General features: G+C 35.7%; 3 protein-coding genes across 13 annotated transcripts; 1 reads left to right on the top strand and 2 right to left on the bottom strand.

Moving 5' to 3' along the window:
* Positions 1 to 10,188: 10,188 nt before the first annotated feature.
* Positions 10,189 to 10,623, bottom strand: LOC137839224 (uncharacterized). The gene has a single exon (XM_068648349.1). The coding sequence runs from the start codon at positions 10,621 to 10,623 to the stop codon at positions 10,189 to 10,191; it is 435 nt and encodes a 144-aa protein (XP_068504450.1).
* Positions 10,624 to 11,666: 1,043 nt separating this feature from the next.
* LOC137806789 (nudix hydrolase 2) lies at positions 11,667 to 16,948 on the top strand. 11 transcript variants are annotated; one of them, XM_090300242.1, is made up of 11 exons: positions 12,081 to 12,164; positions 12,253 to 12,368; positions 13,149 to 13,377; positions 14,029 to 14,094; positions 14,214 to 14,351; positions 14,813 to 14,890; positions 14,971 to 15,021; positions 15,119 to 15,153; positions 15,532 to 15,640; positions 15,875 to 16,071; positions 16,649 to 16,948. In XM_090300242.1, the coding sequence occupies exons 3-11, from the start codon at positions 13,228 to 13,230 to the stop codon at positions 16,878 to 16,880; spliced, it is 1,056 nt and encodes a 351-aa protein (XP_090156368.1). In that variant the 5' UTR covers positions 12,081 to 12,164; positions 12,253 to 12,368; positions 13,149 to 13,227; the 3' UTR covers positions 16,881 to 16,948. The 11 variants fall into 11 exon arrangements, with proteins under 11 accessions (XP_090156371.1, XP_090156368.1, XP_090156367.1 ...); XM_090300245.1 differs by lacking the exons at positions 12,081 to 12,164; positions 16,649 to 16,948 and adding an exon at positions 11,667 to 11,806 and having other exon boundaries at positions 15,875 to 16,254; XM_090300241.1 differs by lacking the exon at positions 12,081 to 12,164 and having other exon boundaries at positions 12,234 to 12,368.
* Positions 16,949 to 17,855: 907 nt separating this feature from the next.
* Positions 17,856 to 18,506, bottom strand: LOC137806790 (nuclear transcription factor Y subunit B-3). Its single transcript, XM_068607073.2, has one exon. The coding sequence runs from the start codon at positions 18,389 to 18,391 to the stop codon at positions 17,993 to 17,995; it is 399 nt and encodes a 132-aa protein (XP_068463174.1). The 5' UTR covers positions 18,392 to 18,506; the 3' UTR covers positions 17,856 to 17,992.
* Positions 18,507 to 22,260: the final 3,754 nt, after the last annotated feature.

The raw sequence follows: 22,260 nt of genomic DNA, 5'->3' as shown, positions 1-22,260 counted from the left end.
GCAACCAAAGTTTTTGCTACCAAATTTAAAATCTAAATAATTGGTAGTTAAAAGCTAATTAAATATCAATTTAAAAATTATTTAACAATAATATAAACTAATTTAGAAATCATTAATTTTTAGTTTTTAAAATGGTCTCTAATTTAGTTATTATAACAACTATTTTTTTTTAAATTGGTTTTTATTTCGTTTTCTTGTAGTGTTAATAGAAGTTTAATTGAAAAAAATTTAAATTGAACTTAAAAGTTTATTAAGCGTTTTTTTTATAATCATAGATATACCATTTAACACTTATAAGCATGAATTCATCACTAAAATTAATTATTTTTCTTTAAATTTCACAATATCTAAAAGAAGAATATTTGATCAAGCTAAAAATTGTAGAACTTGTTATTGAAAACAAAAAAAAAAACTTATAATTATATTTACTTTTAGATAAGATATTTTTTTATTTATACTTTCACCTACACATATACAATGGGTGGGATACACTTAATAGATATGATAACAAAGTGGTGGTAGACAAGATGATGGAGAGTATCAAAGTTGTTGTTTTTCTTCTTAAATGAGGTGAATATTACATTTTAGGTGTTTAAAATTCAGAATTGAGTCCAATTAATATATGTGAAGATGATGCAGACAATTAATTTAATTAATACATTCCTCCACTATTGTCTCTCAGAAGAAAAACTTGTTTTCTAAATTTGACATTTATTTCCTTAATTGATGAGACCCTTTGCAGATTTATAGTGTATTCTTCAATTTCACGTGTCTATAAATTCACTGACAATGGGAGAAGAGGAATGTTAAAAATAGAGACACTATATTTTTTTAAAGAATGGATATAATGAGAGAAAGTGATCACTTTCACTGAATAATAAATGGCTATTATATAGTTTTTACAGAATAACCTAAACAATATTATAACTGCCCACTAGTAAAAACAACAAAACTGTCCATGACTAATCAATTCTAAAATTGAATTAACTCCCATAATAATAGGTATTTATTGTTGACTGAATGGTAAAAATCTAACATCTATAATCTTAACAATTCCTCTCTTAAATTGAATGTTAGAATTCAATTTATCTCTTTCTCATAACAAACTCCTAATACCTCTTAGAGCCAACTATTCCTTTGTGCCACAATGTACCAATTCCACAAAACCTGCCTTTGTGAACTCTCGAAGGAAATGAAACCGCACATCTATGTCATTACTGCAACCATGCATAATTGGGTTCTTTGAGAGTTTGATTGTAGAAATGCTATCACAATAAATAATAGTTGGATTGGCTTGATTCTGACCCAGCTTTTCCAACACTCCTTTTAACCATAATGCCTAACATGCACATGAAGCTGCAACAATAAATTCTGCCTCGATGAAAGATAAACTTACTATTGTTTTTTTTTTTTTATGACCATGAAACTTCTCCTAAACTCAATAAGAACACATAACTTGAAGTACTTTTCCTTTCATCCAAATCTCCAGCATAATCACTGTCAATGTAAGCAACAAATTTATCATCTTCTCCCTTCCTATAAAAAATACCTGTACCGTTCCGATACTACCAAGAATTGGGCCGACTTGGTTTGCCAGCTTTTGGGCCGATGGTGATGACCTCATGCCCCAAAGCCTTTACGCCTCACGAACTCCGCTCAAGGCTGGGGGCTGTGTACCGTCCCGATACTACCAGGAATTGGGCCGATTGGGTTTGCCAGCTTTTTGGGCCGATTGGACCTGATAGGAATCAGGACAAGAAGGCTGGCTGGCCTGAGCCCAATTCGGACAGTCTTAGCAAAATTAGATGGTTTCCTCGGTTTTAACGAAAACCCCAGTTTAATTGCACAATATCCTTAATTATATCGCTTAAATACTCTGATTTACTTACACAATATCCTTAATTATATCGTCTAAATACTTTGACTCGCTTGATATTCCTGATTATGTTGCATAACTGCCTCGATTATATGACAAAATCATCCCGATATATTAAGATTTTAGGAAAAGTTACCTGAATATGACATGTTAATATCCGAAGAAACGAGAGTCCGAAAGAAAAAGCCCGTAAGGCCTTATAAATAGACAACCACCCTCAGGGAGTATCTCAACTTGCTTTTTTACATTATACTCACTAGATATACATAATTTTATGCTCTTACTGACTTGAGCGTCGGAGTGTAATCGTAGGAGGAGCCCCCATTTGTTCTCTAGAAGCTGAACTACTAAAGCTTGAAGGGAGACCATCAAGAGCTCATCTGGATTCCGACCGACTTTGAGCCGACGAGAACATTTGGTGCCCACCGTGGGGCCCGGTAAAACGGTTCCCACAACCATTCCCGATATATCAGAAAGATACGAGTCATGAGGACCAGACAAACACTAGCACCTGAAGCCAAAGAGGTGGTCACATTACAACAGGTAATGGAGACAATGCGCACATTATAGCGTGAGAATGAGGAGTCAAGAAGACAAGTCGAGGAGCTCCAAGCCACTCAGGAACTTCTCCGGGAAGAATCTGCAACCGAACAACAAAGGTTGAGAGATGAAGCCGAAGCCTCCAGACGATTAATGGAGGAAGCCATTCGGGCACACGAAGAGCTGCAGAAAGTCAATGAGGATCTAAGAAGGACATTCCAAGGGAGAATGGATGTAGAACCCGCAGACCGAACTCAAGGGAGATGGCGGAGGGACCCCCGTCCTTTCTCTCAGGCCATCATGGAAGAACCGATTCCCCCACAGTACATGATGCCAAAAATGCCTGCTTTCTCAGGCTCGGAAGACCCCGAGACTCACCTGAAGGCCTTCCAAGCCCAAATGCTGATCTCGGGGGGCTCAGACGCCATCAGATGCAAAATGCTTCAAGGCACCTTTACCGGGACAACCTTAAAGTGGTTTAGCGGTCTACCAGATGGAACCATCCGATCATTTCAAGAGTTTTCCAAGCTGTTTGGGGAACAATTCGCGGCCAATGTGGTGAAACCACCGCGAATGGCTGATCTGTTCGATGTCAGGCAAAAGGAGGGTGAACCGCTTAAAGAATATCTTAATCGTTTTTGCGAAATATTCGTATGCGTGCAGAACCCGCGGGACAAGATGGTTATAGACGCCTTTGTGAAGGGATTGTGGGCAAACCCGTTCAGTGATTAGCTGCTAAGAAATAGGGCAGTATCCATGACGGAGGTCCGAGAACGTGCCTCAGTCCATATAGCTACTGAAGAGGCAATTCGTCAAAAGAGGGCACACGAGCGCCACGGCGAGGCAAAATACAAAGAGCGCCCCCGAGAAGCCCAACCTAGAGCAACTGAGACTAACATTGCCAGACGAACAGACAAGAGATACGTACCCTATGTGGTGCAGAAAGAGGAAGAGAGAAAAGGTGTCCCCCGTCTACCGATACCTCCAGCCCTACCAGTTTTCACTGTTCCGCTAAAGCGCCTTCTGGATGATTCAGCTATATCTTCCAGGTTAGAACAACCAAGGAAAACCGACCGCATTTTGGGATATAACTGGTCCGCCTGGTGTGTATTTCACCAAACACGGGGTCACGACACAGAAAGATGTCAAGCCTTGATATTCCAACTAGCCGGAATAGTAGAAATCGGCCACCTCAAGCAGTATATACAGACCAAAGAGAAAGAAGTGTCATCTCGCGGTACAACACCAAAGGACAACGACCACGTCACCCCCATACTGGGAGATTTCAACACTATTGCTGGCGGATTTTCAGGGGGTGGGACATCGGCAGCGAGTCGGAAACGCTACTCTTGGGGGGAGCTAATATGCAAGATCTCAGAATTGAAGCCAGTACCCGAATCGATCATATATTTCTCAAGCGCGGACAAAGCAGACGTTTCCCCTCATGAAAACGACCCCGTTGTAATAACAGTAATCATAATGGGATGAAACGTACATCGAGTACTTGTTGACCAAGGAAGCTCAACAGATGTGATGTTCCTGAATACCTTTGAGGGCCTACAAATACCGAAAGACTAGCTAAAGCCCTTCAACAGAACATTAGTTGGTTTTAACGGGGGGCAGGTGGAAGTACGAGGCTATGTGGAGCTCCGAACGACTTTCGCTGATGAGATAGATGCGAGCACCATCACCATCAAATACATTGTGGCGAACACCGCATCATCATATAACTTGCTATTAGGCTGACCCTCACTTAATAAGCTTGGGGAAGTCCCCTCCACTGCCCACCTTAAGATGAAGCTACCCTCACCATTCGGGTCGGTGATCACTTTAAAGGTAGACCAGAAAGCGGCCAGAAAGTGTTACAAAAATAGCTTAAAAACTCTGAAGGGGTCATACACTATCGTAACCTCAAAAAGGCTTTCAGACCTGGAAGTTGACCGAAGGATGGACCAACGAGAAGGACGACTAGAGCCGGTTGGTGAGGTAAAAGAAATCAATATAAATGGCAAGAAATTCAATCTGGGAGGATCGGTAGAGGGGTCTTTCGAAAAAGCTCTGCGGGAAGTATTGTCGAGAAACATGAGCGCCTTTGCCTGGTCGGCTGCCGACATGCCAGGTATCGATCCTGACTTTTTATCTCACCGATTGATGATTGACCCACAGGCGAGGCCGGTTGCCCAAAGGAGGAGGAAGTATAATGAAGAGAAGAAGTTGGCGATTCAGGAAGAAACCAACAAATTAGTAGAAGCAGATCACATAAGAGAAATTCAATACCCGACATGGTTGTCCAACGTGGTAATGGTGAAAAAGGCCAACGGAAAATGGAGGATGTGCATGGATTTCACAGACCTTAATAACGCATGCCCAAAAGATTCCTATCCTCTGTCGAACATCGATGTGCTGGTAGATAACGCGTCGGGCCACGGTTACATAAGTTTTATGAACGCCTTCTCCGGATATAACCAAATACGCATGCACCCATCTGACGAAGATAAAACCGCCTTCATGGCCGAAACGACCAATTACTGTTACAAACTGATGCCTTTCGGTCTCAAGAATGCGGGGGCAACATACCAGCGTTTGATGGACAGAATCCTCCAACCTATGCTCGGGAGAAACATCCACGCCTACGTAGACGATATGGTGGTAACATCAGACACGGAACAATCGCATTTGATCGACCTCGAAGAAATTTTCTAGACGATTGGCAAGCACCATTTAAAGCTAAACCCTGATAAATGTGTATTTGGCGTACGAGCAGGAAAATTCCTCGGCTTTCTAATGACCGAGAGAGGGATAGAGGCCAATCCTGAAAAGTGCACGACCTTGATCAACATGAAAAGTCCCACCAGCATAAAAGAAGTCCAACGCCTCACCGGACGAATGACGGTGCTATCCCGTTTCCTATCAGTAAGCGGGGAGAAGAGCTACCCCTACTTCGCTTGCCTGAAGAAGAGCGAACGTTTCCAATGGACCATCGAATGTGAAAAGGAATTCCAAGAGTTGAAGGAGTACCCCTACCACCCACATTTTTCAAAGAGGTCCACAACTTCCTAGAGGAGGTCTTGTACTAAAAAAAGTAAAAAAATATATTTAAAGTCGGAGTAAAACCGAGATAGCCGAAAAGAGTGCGAAAAGCGCGAATAAAAGCCCAGCTGTTCGGATGTAACTGTGCTGACGACACGTTCAGCTCGGTTAAAATCTCTTTCTCAAACGAATCTAAAGGAAGGCGAAGACCTAGCCTAGTAAAGCAGGTTTCATAGAAAAAACAAAAGGAACCTTGAGGATCACCGCCCTCATCATTACACACGGGCTCACCTTCGTAACAAGCTTGAGTCTCGATAAAACTTTCCTCCCCTTTGCTAAGAGAGTTTGCTTCACGAAACTTCTCAAGCAGGGAAGAAGACGAATATAGTGAGACCTCTTTTAAAAGATCTTTCCTTGCCTAGGGAAACATAGCAGTATAATTCATGAGCATACACAACAAAGCACAAACAAAGATCAAATGAAAAAGCGAGGATTCAAGGAGCATACCCATGGGACGCTTATCGGAGACACCAAAAAACTGGAAGGGAGATAGGCACAGAAGGAAAGGAGAGCCTCAAGTAAAGGAAACTAAGTTTTTGAAGGCCAAAAAACGGTGAAGAAGAAGTAGAAAACAAATATGAAGCGCTGCCCAGTTAATGACCACCACGTGTCAGGAGTAATAAATGCCTGACCGCTCATGTCACTCAGAAGTGACAACCTCGAGAAGGCAACGCAGGCGTCACGGTACTCGAAAATCCCAAAATCTCCCGCCCAAAGTCATGAAAGGAAAGATACCGATCGGGTTGTTAAGCTTTGGGCCGATTGGGTTCGCCAACTTTTGGGCCGATGGAGATGACCTCATGCCCCAAAGTCTTTACACCTCGCGAACTCCACTCAAGGCTGGGGGGTTGTGTACCGTCCCGATACTACTAGGAATTGGGTCGATTTGGTTTGCCAACTTTTGGGCCGATGGTGATGACCTCATGCCCCAAAGCCTTTACGCCTTGCGAACTCCGCTCAAGTCTGGGGGGCTGTGTACCGTCCCGATACTACCGGGAATTGGGCCGATTGGGTTTGCCAGCTTTTTGGGCCGATTGGACCTGATAGGAATCAGGACGAGAAGGTTGGCTGGCCTAAGCCCAATTCGGACAGTCTTCGCAAAATTAGATGGTTTCCTCGGATTTAACGAAAACCCCAGTTTAATTGCATAATATCCTTAATTATATCGCTTAAATACTCCGATTTACCTGAACAATATCCTTAATTATATCACTTAAATACTTTGATTATATCTCTTAAATACTTCGATTTACCTGAACAATATCCTTAATTATATTAAATACTCTGATTATATCGCTTAAATACTCTGATTTACTTGCACAATATCCTTAATTATATTGTCTAAATACTTTGACTCGCTTGATATTCCTGATTACGTTGCATAACTGCCTCGATTATATGACAAAATCATCCCGATATATTAAGATTTTAGGAAAAGTTACCTGAATATGACATGTTAATATCCGAAGAAATGAGAGTCCAAAAGAAAAAGCCCGTAAGGCCTTATAAATAGACAACCACCCTCAGGGAGTATCTCAACTTGCTTTTTTACATTATACTCACTAGATATACAAAATTTTATGCTCTTACCGACTTGAGCGTCGGAGTGTAATCGCAGGAGGAGCCCCCATTTGTTCTCTAGAAGCTGAACTGCTAAAGCTTGAAGGGAGACCATCAGGAGCTCATCCGGATTCCGACCGACTTCGAGCCGGCGAGAACAATACCCAACCCAGTTGTTCCCTTCAAATATCTCAGGACCCTTTTTGTTGCTTGTAAATGAAGTTCAGTAGGCTTCTCCATATACCTAAATAAGACTTACCACAAACATCATGTCTGATCGAGTTGCTGTGAAGTACATTAGACTACCCACAACCTCTTTATAGTAAGTCTTGTCCACCTTTACTCCATCTTCATCTTTCATGAGTTTATAGCCAAGAACAATAGGATTATGAACAAAGTTATTGTTGTCCATTCCAAACCGTTTTAGCACCTCCAATGCATACTTCTTATGACCGATAAAAACACCATCAAATCTTTGCATGACTTCAAGACCAAGGAAATACCTCATCTTACCAAGATCTGCCATATCAAACTCATGCTTCATGGAAGCTTTAAACTTTGTAAACATCAACTCATCATTTCCAGTAAAAATAAGATCATCAACATAAAGACTTACAATTAACAATTTGCCTTTTTTTTCTTGTCTTGATGAACAACGTATGCTCATAGTCACACTTCTCAAAACCTTCCTTCATGAAATAGGCTTCTATACGGCCATACCAAGCACATGGGGCTTGCTTAAGTTCGTAGAGTGCCTTTTTTAATTTGTAAACCTTATGTTCATCTTCCTTTTGCACATAACTGCAGGGTTGCTCCACAAAGACCTCTTCATTTAACTCTCCATGTAAAAACGCAGATTTTACGTCTAGCTGGTGGATGGACCATCCTCTTTGAGCTGCAAGTGCTACTACCAAACAAATTATCTCCATACGTGCCACAAGTGCAAATACTTCATTATAGTCTACCCCTTGTTGTTGAGTATACCCCTTTACTACAAGCTTGACCTTGTATTTGTCAACATCTCAACTTTCATTGAATTTAGTCTTATAGATCCATTTTACTCCAACCTTCTTTCCTCCCTCGGGTAATTCCGTCGATTCCCATGTCCCATTTTTGTTTATTGCTTCTATTTCCAAATCCATGGTGTGCCTCCATTTCTCACTTTTCAAGGCATCTTCATAGTGAATAGGATCAGTAGCTGCATGTATGGCTAAATGAGCTTCATTATCTTATTCAAAAAGACCTTCCCCTATTGTATAGTCTCTCATCCAGACTGGTGGTCTTCTATTCATTTCTTCAGTTGAGCTAGGAAAGCTCATGTTTGTCAAAGATTCAGAGGAAAAATTTTCCCCTTCTATATCGGCTTCGAGATCAGATTCACTCTCCTTTTCATTTTCGTCATACGTAATTGTATCCTCCTCACTATCACCCCATTCCAATTCGCACATAATGGATCCTTCATAGATCTTATCCCAATCCCACTTCATGTCTTCTTCGAATACAACAACCCGACTTATTATGATCCTTTGAAAAGTTGGATCATAAAGTCGATAACCCTTTGATTCTTCACTAACTCCCAATAAAACACAACTTAAGCTCTTATCATCTAGCTTGGTTCTATTGTTGTCAAGCACATGAACATGAGCAATACAACCAAAATCTCTAAAATGCTCGACTGAAGGCTTGGCTCCACTCCAAGCTTCTTCTGGGGTTTTATTTTTTTATAGTTAATGTTGGGTTGCGATTCAATACATGCACGATCCAATTGATTGCTTCAGGCCAAAAACTATTTGGAAGTTTCTTTGCAAAAATCATACTACGAACCATATTCATAATAGTTCTATTATTTCGTTTCGCAACTCTGTTATGTTGTGGTGTGTATGCAACTGTCAATTGTCTGTGAATACCATTTACTTCACAAAAATTATTGAATTCTTGTGATGTAAACTCTCCTCCTCGATCCATACGTAAGGCTCTAATAAATGAGTTTGTTTCATTCTCAACTTGAGCCTTAAAATTTTTAAAAACAGCAAAGGCTTCTGATTTCTCTATTAAAAATAGACCCATGTTTTTCTACTAAAATCATCAGTGAAAGTAATCAAATACGATTTCTTGCTGTTAGAAATGGGTGTGATCGGTCTACAAATGTCAGCATGCACAAAGTCTCTACAAATGAAGCTCGCCAAGTGCTCTTCCTTGGAAACGAGTGTCGTAGTTGCTTACCCACCAGACAATCTTTACAAAGTCTCAAGGGAGACTTAAGTTGTGGTAATCCATTCACCATCTTCTTCTGTTGTACAGTCTTCAAGCCTTTAAAGCTCAAGTGGTCATATCTACAATGCCAAAGTTGCCCCATATCTTCTGTAATTGTATTGAAACAAGTAGATGCTATAGGATGTGATATAGCATGGAGTATAAACATTCGATTTGAAGTCATCTTGGTCTCCATGATTAAGTCTCTCTCGCGGTGAAACACCTTACATTTTTCATTTTGAAACACAATCGTAAGCCCTTTTTCTTGTAATTGCCCAATACTTAACAAATTGTTCTTCACTTCTGAAACATAGAATACCTCTGTAATTATCTGTGCTATTCCATTTACTTGTAGCGGTATATTACCCTTACTTGATACGACCATGCTTGCGTTGTTACCCAACTTCACCGATTCTCTAAAACTTTCATCAAAATCTGAGAAATATTTCTTCTTCCCACACATATGATTTTTGCACCCTGAGTCAAGAAACCACACATCTGTTGTATGGGCTTTATTCATATCCATGTAAGCCATCAGTAACATTGCTTCTTCAGTTTCTGCATAGTTAGCCTCCTCTTTGCTTGGACATTCCCATTGAAAATGGCCTTGTGACGATAGCACTATACTGTGGCCTTGTCGAAGCTTTGTCTACCTCGTCCCCATCCTCTTCCTCTGCCACGACCTCGACCCCTTCCTCCATTTTGTGTTGCGTAAGTAATCTTCAAAGCGTGTTCTTCTTCTATATGATAACTCACGCGTTGTTCATGCACGAGCAGGCTGCTTTGCAACTCGTCAATGGTCAAGGTGTCAGTATCCTTAGACTCCTCAATGGAACACACAACATAATCAAATTTGGGAGTTAAGGATCTTAAATCTTTTCAACTACAACAACGTCTCCCTTGTTCTCACCATTTACTTTCATCTTGTTGGCTATGGTAAGGGTCCGAGCAAAATACTCATTCACAGATTCACCTTCCTTCATGTGAAGAATTTCAAACTCCTTTCGAAGAGCTTGTAAGTGTGCACACTTAACCCGGGATGAACCTTGATATTTTTGCTTTAAAGAATCCCATATGTTCTTTGCTATATCCTTATGAATGATCGTCTCCAAGATAGAACGATCTAATGCTTGAAATAGATAGTTCTTTGCTTTCAAATCTTTCAACTTCTGATCGTCAATGTGTTTTCTCTGGGCATCTGCGAGGCCAACACCTTCTGCTGTTGCAAGAACCTCATTTTCAACCACGCCCCAATACTCTTTAGAGCGCAAAAGATTTTTCCATGAGCATTGCCCAATGATCATAGTGCCCATCAAATTTCGTTATCGTTGGCTGCACCAATGAACTTTCTGACATGACTTTCTCTCGTAGAAGACTGTTGCTTTTAGGTTTAATCAGGTTTCGTAATGGAGCTCTGATACCAAATGTTAAAAAAAATAGAGAAGCCCTTTTTTAAGAGTAGATATAATGAGAGAAAATGCTCACTTTTATTGAATAATAGATGGTTATTATATAGCCTTTATAGAATAACCTAAACAATATTATAACTACCCATTAGTAACAGTAGCAAAACTGTCCATGAGTAATCAAATCCTAAAACTAAATTAAATTCCATAATAATAGGTATTTATTGTTGACTGAATGGTAAAAACCTAAAGTCTATATTCTTAACAAGAAAGTGGAACAAGAAGAGAAAGAAATAAACACTCATACGTATATCAAATGACACTTCGACATCAATAATTTTCAAAATATAGAATAAGGGATACAAATTTATATATTACATATTATATAATAAGGAGATTATTGTCATCATTAAAAAAATACTTTAATTAAAATTTATTTAAAGAAAAAAATTAACTACTTTAACAAATTTTACATTATATGAAGATTAGATAGGAGAATAAATAAAAATATTCTCAATATAAAAAATATATAATTTAAATATTTCAGATTATATTTGGTATTTATTCTTTATTTTTATAATTATAATAAAAATTTATATAATAAGTAATGTTTTTTTTTAAAAATTGTGTTGAAATTATATTAAAATTGTTAGAAACTAAAAAAAAATATCTTTTTAAATGAAATACTTCAGTCATACGTGTGTCAATGTACACTGTCAGACCCCAAAAACAAAGATGTCCCTCGTATAATATAAAATAAAGTTTTAATGTGTTTGTCAAATAATGCAGTAGAGGGTGTAGTTCATTTATCATGTTGTTATATCATTACAAGGAAAAATCAATGCAGAAAAGATTATATGTAACATTCACTGTCTCTTTAGTAGTCCCTATTTCTGTATTGAAATTTGGGAGGACTCCGTATGATTTTTAAATCCAAACTTTTGGTGTTGTGTGTTCATTCTTTTTTCTTCCTTATCTTTTACTCTTATTTCTTTTTTTTATAAAAGCTCTCGCGCTAAACTCTTTTACTCTTATTTTATACATGATCAGTTTCATCACGTTTTGGAGGTTTAAGTGTGATGTATGGTTGAGTAGCCTTGTTTAAACTGTGTTGATATCCATTAGTCAATCATATACTTGTTCTATTAATGAATTTATCTGTTATGCATTCACTTATACACAATAAGATTTCAAGGAACATTAGAAAATGTTGCAGGGGCAAGTGCCGGGTAGATGATGTTATATTTATAATAAAAAGGAATTTTTTTATTATTATTGACTAAATTTGTTAAAAATAACATGGGCTTGTGAACTCGATTTATTATCTAATACCGCGGTGAAGAGTTATGTGCGCACGCCGGTGTTGTATTCTATGGTGGAAAAATTGTTAGGGTAAAAGTAAGATAGAATGGTGAAGAGAGAGAAGAAAGTAAAGTAAAGTAAATGAGGAATATGGTTCTGCCACGTGTATTTTCTATTCAGAAATTGCTAGGTGCTTGTGGGCTTTCTCTTAATCATATCTCACAGTTTCAGGTTTTGGTTAGTCTAATTGAGACGCATTGAAGTTATTGTGGCTGGTGACATATGATAGGTAGCAGAGCAGGGCAAGGCAAAACAATCTCCACTGACCGACCATTCAACGGGTACTAACAGAACAACCTTAAACTATTTGCATTTCTGAATTTTATTTTCTGTTTGCTTTGTCATATAAGTGTACTTCTTGAATCACTTCATTGTTGTGTTCCTTCTATACCCTGTCACGTCCAGCACGAAATCAAATGCAAATTCTTTTGCTTTTCCGATTAATTCTTTTGATTGCTTTCAGCCTTTCTCAGCTTTATATCAACACTTCTGTTCCGCAAAATCTTCGCTTTTGTTTCACAATTTTACCTGCTTTGGTTAGCAGTCTTTTTTAACCCTTTGTTCGGGTCTGTGTCTGTCCCACAACCAGAATCCGCATGTCAATCAGTTCATTTGTCACATCCCCTTGTCAAGTTAAAAAGAAAATCCTTTTTTTTAATTATTGATAGAAGCATCTTTATAGCCTTTTCCAAAAGTTTTAAATTGCAGTCAGGGTTTTGGTGTAGTAGGAAATTGAGAACAATACCAGTCAATATAGCCAAAGTTGATGTTGCAGGTGCCGAAAACCCTTGACATTTTTTCTAATGCGTAACATTTGGGTGGTAAACCGTGTTCTAAAACCTCGGTCTTTTAAAATTGAGCTGAAAGTTGAAACCAGTAATTCATGCTTTTATGTGAATGTTATAGACTGATAGCAGTACTATTGAAAATTGGTTTCTATCTCTTTTCCATTCAATCAGGAAAAAGGGTTGTGGAGACTGACTGCTACCCTTTGTTTTTACTCTGGGTAGTGTTCCGTTTTTATAGGGAATTGAAGCCTAATAGTTTTATTCCCTTGGTAGTTAAAATCAGAGAGTGACAACCCTTGTTCCTGTTCCATTCACGTCAACCTCGATAGATTCATCCCTTACAGAAGCACAAATGACTGCAGAAGATCAAGTGCCAAAGATTGAACTGCTAACATGGACCGATGATGAGTATGGTGGTGTTATTGTGGAAATGGACAAGCCTATGGATTCTGCAACCTTGTTGTCCACCCTCAGAGCTTCAATTTCACACTGGAAACAGTTGGTAGTCTCTCTTATGGGTTCTTCATTGTAAACAGTATCTTCCTGCTGATTTTATTCACTGGTTAGATACATACTGGGACATCTGTAAACCAGTCATAAGGCTTTTTCCATTTTAAAATTGCATGCATACATAGGTATTATATGTGCTCCAGTTGTCTGCAAATGGCAACAAACAAGCACAAAAATTGAGTTCTAGGTGATGAGACCACTGGCCATTTTATCTTTCATTGCTCTATAGACTAGTTCTTCTTTTCCATTAACCTGTTGTTGATTATGCATCGCTATCTTTGTGTATTCTCTTTCATTTTGGTAATACTTGAATTCACCCAAAAATATCATTATTTTTGCTAACCCTCAATATAACAATGGAGTGATCTGCATAAACTATTTTCATTTCAATCTGACGTCGGCCTCAATTGACTTTTATCCATAAGCAATGAAGTTTTCATAAAGTCAATTGTGTTTGAAATGAACTTCAATTTCCAAAAAATTTAATGTATTTATCATGTGTTGTGCAACTTAATTGACTCACAAACTCACAATAGAGACGATTCACAATATGAAAATATTGGTTAGTATCTGGCGTGCAGTTTATCTAAAATCTTTCACCATCATTAGTTATTTGAGTTATTGACTCGACACTTTCCTGTAGGGCAAGAAGGGTGTTTGGATAAAATTGCCTATTTATCTGGTCAGTCTAGTTGAAGCTCTAGTTAAGGTGACTTTTTTGCTTACTTCGTTAATGATGGTTACACTTCCGAGGTTTGGTTAATGGAAAAATGATCTCAACATTATGCACTAACTTTTTTGTATTAATGTGGCATACTTTCTGTGCAGGAAGGATTTTGGTATCACCATGCAGAACCAAAATATTTAATGCTTGTATATTGGATTCCTGACTCTGCAGATACTATTCCAGCAAATGCCACACACCGCGTGGGTGTGGGATCATTTGTCGTAAATGAAAAACAAGAGGTATTTCCGTGATCACAAAGTAGTGAAACCACATGATCAGGCTTCCAGCTCAATTGGAATCACTGGGGCTGTCACCAATATTTTTATATACACCATTCCTTTATCATGATAAAATGATAATGTTTTGAACTTGGATGGAATAGAAGTCACATATGACACTTAAGTTAGAGAAGAATACTTTATTTCCATCATTTACATGAGTGAAAGGGAAGAAGACCTAATAACTCGTTTATTCATAGAAATAACATTGCGTAATGGACTCTATCTTTGTTGAATGTGCTAAGTCCTATCTCCGTACCCTAATGTTTGAGTTGAAATCAAATCAAACTTCACCCCCTATGCTCCCGTTTTAATGAGAGTGTTTGTGGATCTATCTCTGCTCCTGTGTGATTCATCACCACTATTCATATCTATTGGCATTTGGTGTTACTGTTTTATTTCCTAACTATTCATGATCTTAGGTCCTAGTGGTTCAAGAAAAGAGTGGACATTTTCAAGGAAGTGGAGCCTGGAAATTTCCTACTGGCGTTGTTGATCAGGTAAATGTGTTGAATATCTTGGCATTCTAGTTTAGGAAGTTACTTTTTGTGTATATATTCTACTTATTCAACTTATACAGGGAGAAGATATTTGTGCAGCAGCAGTGAGGGAGGTCAAAGAAGAAACAGGAGTTAGTAATCTCTGTTCATGAATTTGGATATACGATTGACTGTAAAATTTACCATTCTGACCTAAACCTAATGATTTTGGATTCTTTCAATTTTCAGGTTGATGCTGAATTTCTGGAAGTAATGGCATTCAGGTAGCATGTTTACATAAATATTTCATTTTGTACATTTGGAAAGGAAGTTCCAATGGTTGAATATGGAGACTTAAAACTCCTTTATATTGGGGAAGGGAGTAGAATAGGAAATAGGGATTGATGAAAGGAAATTAAACGTCGACACATATTGTCCCAAATTCTAAAGAACAGAAGAACTGTTCACAAACTACGAGCTTCTTCTTGTCAATGCTGCTATATGCAGTAATAGAGATACCATGGTTTACGGGCGAGAATGTGTTGACAATTCTATATATTGCAGATTCAATTGTTAGTTGTTGGAAAAACTTATTATTGTTGACTATACAATTTAGATAATTGGAATTCCTTTTTTCTTTCATCTGAATATCTGATCAACAGACAAAGTCACATGTCATTCTTTGAGAAGTCAGATCTATTCTTTGTGTGCTTGCTGCGCCCTCTTTCTTCTGACATTCAAGTACAGGAGGTAGAGATAGAGGCTGCAAAGGTACGAATGTTCTCTGTTTGCTGTGTAAAATGTTGGATGTTTATGGATCACAATACCATAATTTATGTCATTCCTTTCATTACTGCACATCTGGAGTTTTCTTTTTCGGAGATAATTTTACTTTAACCCATGCAAGTTTGGCAATAAATTGAATTTCTTCCATAAAGACCCTGAGTAATGTAAATTAATTATAACCAAAGACCCATTGAATATTGACTTTATTCTTTGATCCAGTGGATGCCATTTGATGAGTACGCAGCCCAGCCAATTATGGAAAAGTATGAGCTTATGAAGTACATCAATGATATCTACTCAGCAAAGATTGATGGGCAATATTCTGGATTTACTCCTGTATCTACTGCGTCAAACTTCTCTAAGAAAAATATCTATCTTTACTTGAATGCTGGTGGCCTGAAGAAGAGAAATTCTTTGTAAGCATCCACAAAGATTTACACAATTACAATTGATTCAACTCAACAACTCATTATTATTTGATATATTATGTGAACAACAATGCAGATCTACATTAGGCAATTATCTTTACATTAGTTGAATAAGACTGTAAGAGTAAAAGAATGAACCAGTATAATGAAATTCAGTATGGTTTAAGAAAACTTGAGTAATGATGAAAGCTTACGCGGCCATTTTGTGGTAATACATTATACATGGATAAAAACGAATTTTGTGTGTACATTATCGACTCTGAGAGAGACCATGGTCACATACATACATATACATATATATACATACATATACATATATATATATATATATATATATATATGTAGTATGGTCTTGATAGTTATATCATATATCTTTGGGAAGCTCAACTCATTTTATTGCTCGTACTCACATTTTCCATAGTTGTAGGCACGTTGCTGATTTTCTGTGACTATATTGTGGATTTACCAATATGGTCACTACGAGTTAGCAAAAATACATTCCTTGTGAACTTGATTTGTGCTGAGTTTGATGAAATCTCCTGAAGTTATTTTGGATTGTTGACAGTGAAACAAGATGCATAATGTTAATGCACCCTTCGATATGGTTTGGCAAAGGAAAAAGAAAAGAGTATCCGAAACATACTGAACTACACATGGACCGTATACTGAAGAATTTGAAAATATCTTCTCTCCTTCACTTTCATTCTGGAGCCATTCAAAAAAGGCCTGTAAATACTAAACTTCAGACAACACGAAACTACCAGATTATAGATGTCTTTCCATTGGAGAGCTTTTAAATGCTCCAAGTACGTCAAAAATGTGACTGAAATATTTATAATACCGTATAAAATGTGCTTACAAAATCTAATTTGCTTTTGTCAATAACTTTTGATGACAAGAAACTGTATTCTTATATAATTTTCTTACCATTGATTTTTTTTCCTTTATTTTTCTCTATTATATTATTCCTTTTATTTCATGATTTTTTATTCACTCTCGATTTCTTTCTTAATTGTAAAAATGTTGTATAACATTCACACACAAAAAATATATTGTAAAAAAGTGGTTTACCTTGTATAATACGGGTTTAAACTTCGATCCTCTCACTTTTAGTTCAGTTTACCATTACATTCATTCCTATCAGTTAAATATTGACATAATTAAAACATTCATGTCTCTTTAAAGTATATCAAAGTCCTTCCATTTTTTTGCTTATAGGCTCAGCTAAAACATAATCTGCAATACTCTAAATCTATACATTCCTTTACAATGTGGTTTCTTCACACAATATAGATCTGAAATTTTTAATTTACAATAAAGAGTTAATAACACTTAAATTATATGCCATATAAAAATTTAAGATTAATATGATAGTATTAGGTAGTTCTTCTTGTGAAGTAAAGGCACAGCAGTAACTATTACAGTTTTTGGAAACTCTAGCTACTCAGTCAACTAATTGGGGGTTCTTCATCATCATTCATGCCCTGGTGCTAATTCGGGGAACCATAACAGTACTTGTCAAAGCAAGGATATCAAGTATCATCAAGTCACCCACTAGAAATGGAAAAACTAGAAAACTTTTAGAAATATTTGCTGCAATGATCAGTTACATCTTACAAGCCAAAGAAGGTAGCTTCAAAGTAGCTTAAATATTTCACCCTCTTTCTTTATTTGGACCCTAAATGCAAACCACTCACAAATTGGAATGTATACATAGTATATTGCAGTTGAAACAAACCTAACAAATCCTACTCTTACTTCCTGTCCCTGCAGCAAAATAAGATGAATAATAGGAGTATAAAGATCCTAAATCCCTATGTGCATCCACAATTACCTATATTCACAATAACAGCAGAAATAGAAGCAACAAACTTTAGCAGATCCACACATGTATCTCATGAATATATGATCACAGTGGATTTGCATAAAGGCCAGTAGCACCATGGTGCTTCACAATCATAGCAGTTTTCTCCCCTTCCATCTCTCTGTACTTGTGCAGATAAGCTTTGAGCGGCTCTGCATAGTCTTCAAAGCCAAGTGAGGCCATGGCCCACAGAAGATCATCCCCGTTGATGGTCTTTCTTTTCTCTTTCTGACACTTATCAGAAGCCTCTCCTGTTATAAAACTGATGAACTCTGACACACACTCTTGCATGGTTTCTTTTGATTCTTTGGAAATCTTAGCGTTGCCTGGCAACACCTTCTTCATGATCCTGCCCACGTTGGCTATGGGAAGGAGCCTGTCTTGCTCTCTGCAAATTGACGATTCATTCTTTCCACCTCCTGACTCGTTATCAGATTCAGCCATGATACTCTATCACTGTGCAAGGACTCAACTCACCCACCAAAAAACACAACCTTATACGTGTTATTTATATCCTTCTGGTAAGAGACCTTCAATACCATTTTTAGATCATTATAAATTTCTATTTCTATGACTATTTAACATAATCATATATTTAAGAGGGTTTAAACTAGAAGAATCTTGTACTAATTAATTATTTTGTGGTGTGGTATATGTGCATTTATGTCCATGCTAGTTACAATAAATATCAACATTAACACTAAGAAGGGACTATTCCAAGTGGTAGGGTATCTGTACAATATTGATGTGTGGTGTCTGATGATTAGGATTAGATTGTGAGGTATATTAATTAATTAATTAATATTAAAGAGAAAGTTAGGTCTTTAGAAGGGAGAAAAGTTAATAAGGTTGGTTGGATTATTTGAATGCAGACATATAAAATGTCATCTTTTAAGATTGGATAAGATAATTGGGTTAACAAGGAAGCTTACTTAACCATCTTAATGTTTATTTTATCTGGGTTTTTGTTTTGTCTTATTCTGTTGACCATTATTTGTGTGCCATGTGAATGGTTTTAGGCCGTTGATCTACGAAATAGGTTTTTCACGTGTAAGTTTACCAAACCTTTGCTGCTCTAAATCCTAATAATAATAAAAATAATTACACTAATTTATAATTTCTCCCATTTTTTTTATAAAAGCTTTCATGTTAGACATCATTATACAACTTGAATCATCTGTCACCACATGAAAAAATATTATTAAAAAAAAATATATGAGAGAACTAGACCAAAACTCATATATTAACAAAAATGATACATATATAGACTATACATATTCATAAAGAATTATAAGAATAAATTAGATTAGCCAACTTATCAGCACATGTCATTTTTTCACGAAAAATATGAATAACCCTAAACCTGATTTTCTCATAATAATCAAGACAAATATATATTTCATCAATTACGAAGCATCAATGAAACATTAGTCCTAGCAGTAAACGCAACACAAATCAAGACATAATCACATTCAAGTTAGACATTAGTAAGCCCAAGTTCTTGAGCTTCTCCATAGCATGCATAACTCCATAAAACTAAGGAACCATAATTAATATAATTATTGTTCCTTTTAATTGTTAATCAATATTTTATAATGTATTCTTTTTTTCTTTATTTATTTTCCTATGATGAGCACAATGGATAATGTTCCAAAAAAAGGAAATGAGCAGTCATAAAAGGAATTTTGATTTTAATTAATGTTCTGTAGAAGATAATTTTTGAGAGAATGGGTATGAAAAAATATTTATAAAAATTTAAATAACTTTGGAGAGCATAAGGTTACATCTTACAAACTCAATATATTAGTTAGGTGGATGGTTACGTTATTAAAAAAATATTTTAATAGTACATATAGTGGGTAATTTTATCATTTAGGTATAGTAAAATGACTAATAATAATAATGATTATTATTATTTATAAAAATGGTTTAATTACGTATTTAATTTAATACTTTTACTTGAATATGTATTTGATGTTTTTTAAGAGTGCCGTAAGATACGTAATGTTGTTAATAGAGGTGTTTAAAAGGGAAAAATTCTAAAAAAATACTAAAAATCAAATTTTCTTTTAGATATTTTAGATTTGTCTTTTTTTAATTGAATACTTGGCTGAGATTGAAAATAAAAAATTAAATTAAATCAAATTTTTATTATGTTAAAATAATACACTACAAGAAAATCATTAAATATAAACCAAGTTTAGAGATAAAAAATAATTAGTTGCTATAGTAACTAAATTAGAGACCATTTTAGAGATTAAAAAAATTATTGGTTTTTAAATTAGATTTTATTATTGATAAATAGTTTCTAAATTAGTATCTAATTAGCTACCATTAACTACCAATTATTTAAATTTTAAATTTGGAAGAAAAATCTTGGTAGCTAAATAGATACCAATTTAAAAATTATTTATGAATAAAAATACATGTTTGTAAATTACATAAAAAGTATATATATTTTTTAATTTCATAAATTACATAATTAAAATACATTTTTAATTAATGATAAAAATATATTTTATAATTACATGATCCAAAATACACTTTCATATTATATAATCTAAAATATATTTTTAAATTATATAATAAGAATGCATTTGTAAATTATATAATGAAAAAATATCTTCTTTACGAAATTCAAAATACAATTTTAAATTATGAAATTCAACATAATTCAAAAATGCATTTTGGAGTATGAATTTTGAAAATGTATTTTGGATTAAACAATCAATATTAGATTATGTAACATGGAGTATATTTTCAAAATTCATAATCCAGAAATTTAAAATATAGGCATTTTAGATCTTTCCAATAATCCCATGAAAGTGCAAAAGAAACAATAGAGGTGTAAAAAATAATTACCTATATATAAATGTATCTATCTTTTTGTTGAACTTTTTAAAAAAAATGTGATTTTGTTTGTAGTTGATCAAACTTTTCTACCTCATAATATTAAAAAAAGAAAATATTTTTGAGTTATATATTTCTCCGGTTGTTGTTTGGTTAAAGGGGAGTATTTATATCTAAATTACAAGTCAAATAATAGAATAGTAAAAAATCAAGTATGTTTGTGGGTAAAATTTACAATAAATACTAAATACTAAGTAAGTACTTTTATTAGATATACATATTTAAATGATATATACAAATATTTTTATTACGTGATTGTTAATTGGTGATGTGAATACTTGATATGAGTTGATTTTAAGGCTGCACATTTTAGGAGTTTCACTTTGTTTATGATTTTTGAATTAAGCAGAATATGGTGATAAACCCAAAGAAGAACTTAACCAAGTGGTTAAGTAAATGTGAAAGTTATCTTCTAGAGAGTAAACGAGAAAACACAATATAAGGTGATGATGATGATTGCAGAACTAAAGAGCATAAAATGAAGCAAGGAATGAAGATGAAGACCGAATGGTAAATGAAATAAACAAGAATATAAAGAAACAAAGATGAAGGCGTAATGAAGAAAAGGAAAAGGGAGAAAAGAAACGAAAGCTTATGGAATAATGGAGCAAGGAATCACCCCACTTGAAATGATGGTTGGTTCCAAGATGAGTGGTGAGGAGCCGCCACTTGAAGTGTACTCCACTCAAGATAAGACCCAAAAAAAGAGAGTACTCACTAAACACTCAAGTAGATTTTCTCTTCTATTCAATGTGAAAATAACGAGCCAAGACACCCTTTATATAGGAAAGAGTGACTTAGAGAGTAAGGGTGAGAGAGGGATAGTGGGAAGGGTGGCTAGGGTTGACCCTATAGGTCAATAATGACCATAGGAACCTTTATAAAAGGTGTTGAAGATGGTTGCTGCCCCTTCAAGATTGTGTTTGATGAAGACTTCTATGTACATTTCATTTGTATTTTGCTTTGCTTTAAGTGTGTCTTAGGTAGTGCTTAGAGGTTGTCTAAGAGTGGGCTTTTTGCTGAGTAACTCACCTCATAACCACTGACCATGTGATAAGAACAAGCATAAGTTTTCTTAAACTGTTTTTCACATGTTTTACAAAAAACACGTTTACTGCATAAAAATAAATCTGTTCTTTTCTAAATAAACAGATTCATTTTTACACTGATGCCTTGGCTAAGTCTTGTAAAAATTAGATTTTGTGCATCAGGTATTTTGACTAAGTCTTCTTCTTTTCAAAACGACTGAGTTTTAAATTGTTTAACTTTCTCTGTAAATGAATAGATTCTTTTTGTCTCTGGTGCCATGTCAAGCTTAAACGTTTTTCAGTTTTATCTCAGCACCAGAATGGTTGACTAAGTCTCCTCACTTAACAAATTCTCTAACTGCTTTTGAAAATAAA

The sequence above is a fragment of the Phaseolus vulgaris genome, chromosome 3, assembly GCF_051622355.1.
Source record: "Phaseolus vulgaris cultivar YP4 chromosome 3, ASM5162235v1, whole genome shotgun sequence".
NCBI lineage: Eukaryota > Viridiplantae > Streptophyta > Magnoliopsida > Fabales > Fabaceae > Phaseolus > Phaseolus vulgaris.
The sequence above is the reverse complement of the archived record's forward strand: the minus strand, read 5'-3'. Positions and strand labels throughout refer to the sequence as shown.

Coding starts and splice junctions, on each gene's coding strand:
- LOC137839224 (XM_068648349.1), bottom strand. CDS start 10,623: ATGATCATTGGGCAATGCTCATGGAAAAATCTTTTGCGCTCTAAAGAG.
- LOC137806789 (XM_090300242.1), top strand. CDS start 13,228: ATGACTGCAGAAGATCAAGTGCCAAAGATTGAACTGCTAACATGGACC. Junction 13,378..14,028: donor TTTCACACTGGAAACAGTTG/GTAGTCTCTCTT, acceptor ACTTTCCTGTAG/GGCAAGAAGGGTGTTTGGAT. Junction 15,641..15,874: donor TAGAGATAGAGGCTGCAAAG/GTACGAATGTTC, acceptor TCTTTGATCCAG/TGGATGCCATTTGATGAGTA.
- LOC137806790 (XM_068607073.2), bottom strand. CDS start 18,391: ATGGCTGAATCTGATAACGAGTCAGGAGGTGGAAAGAATGAATCGTCA.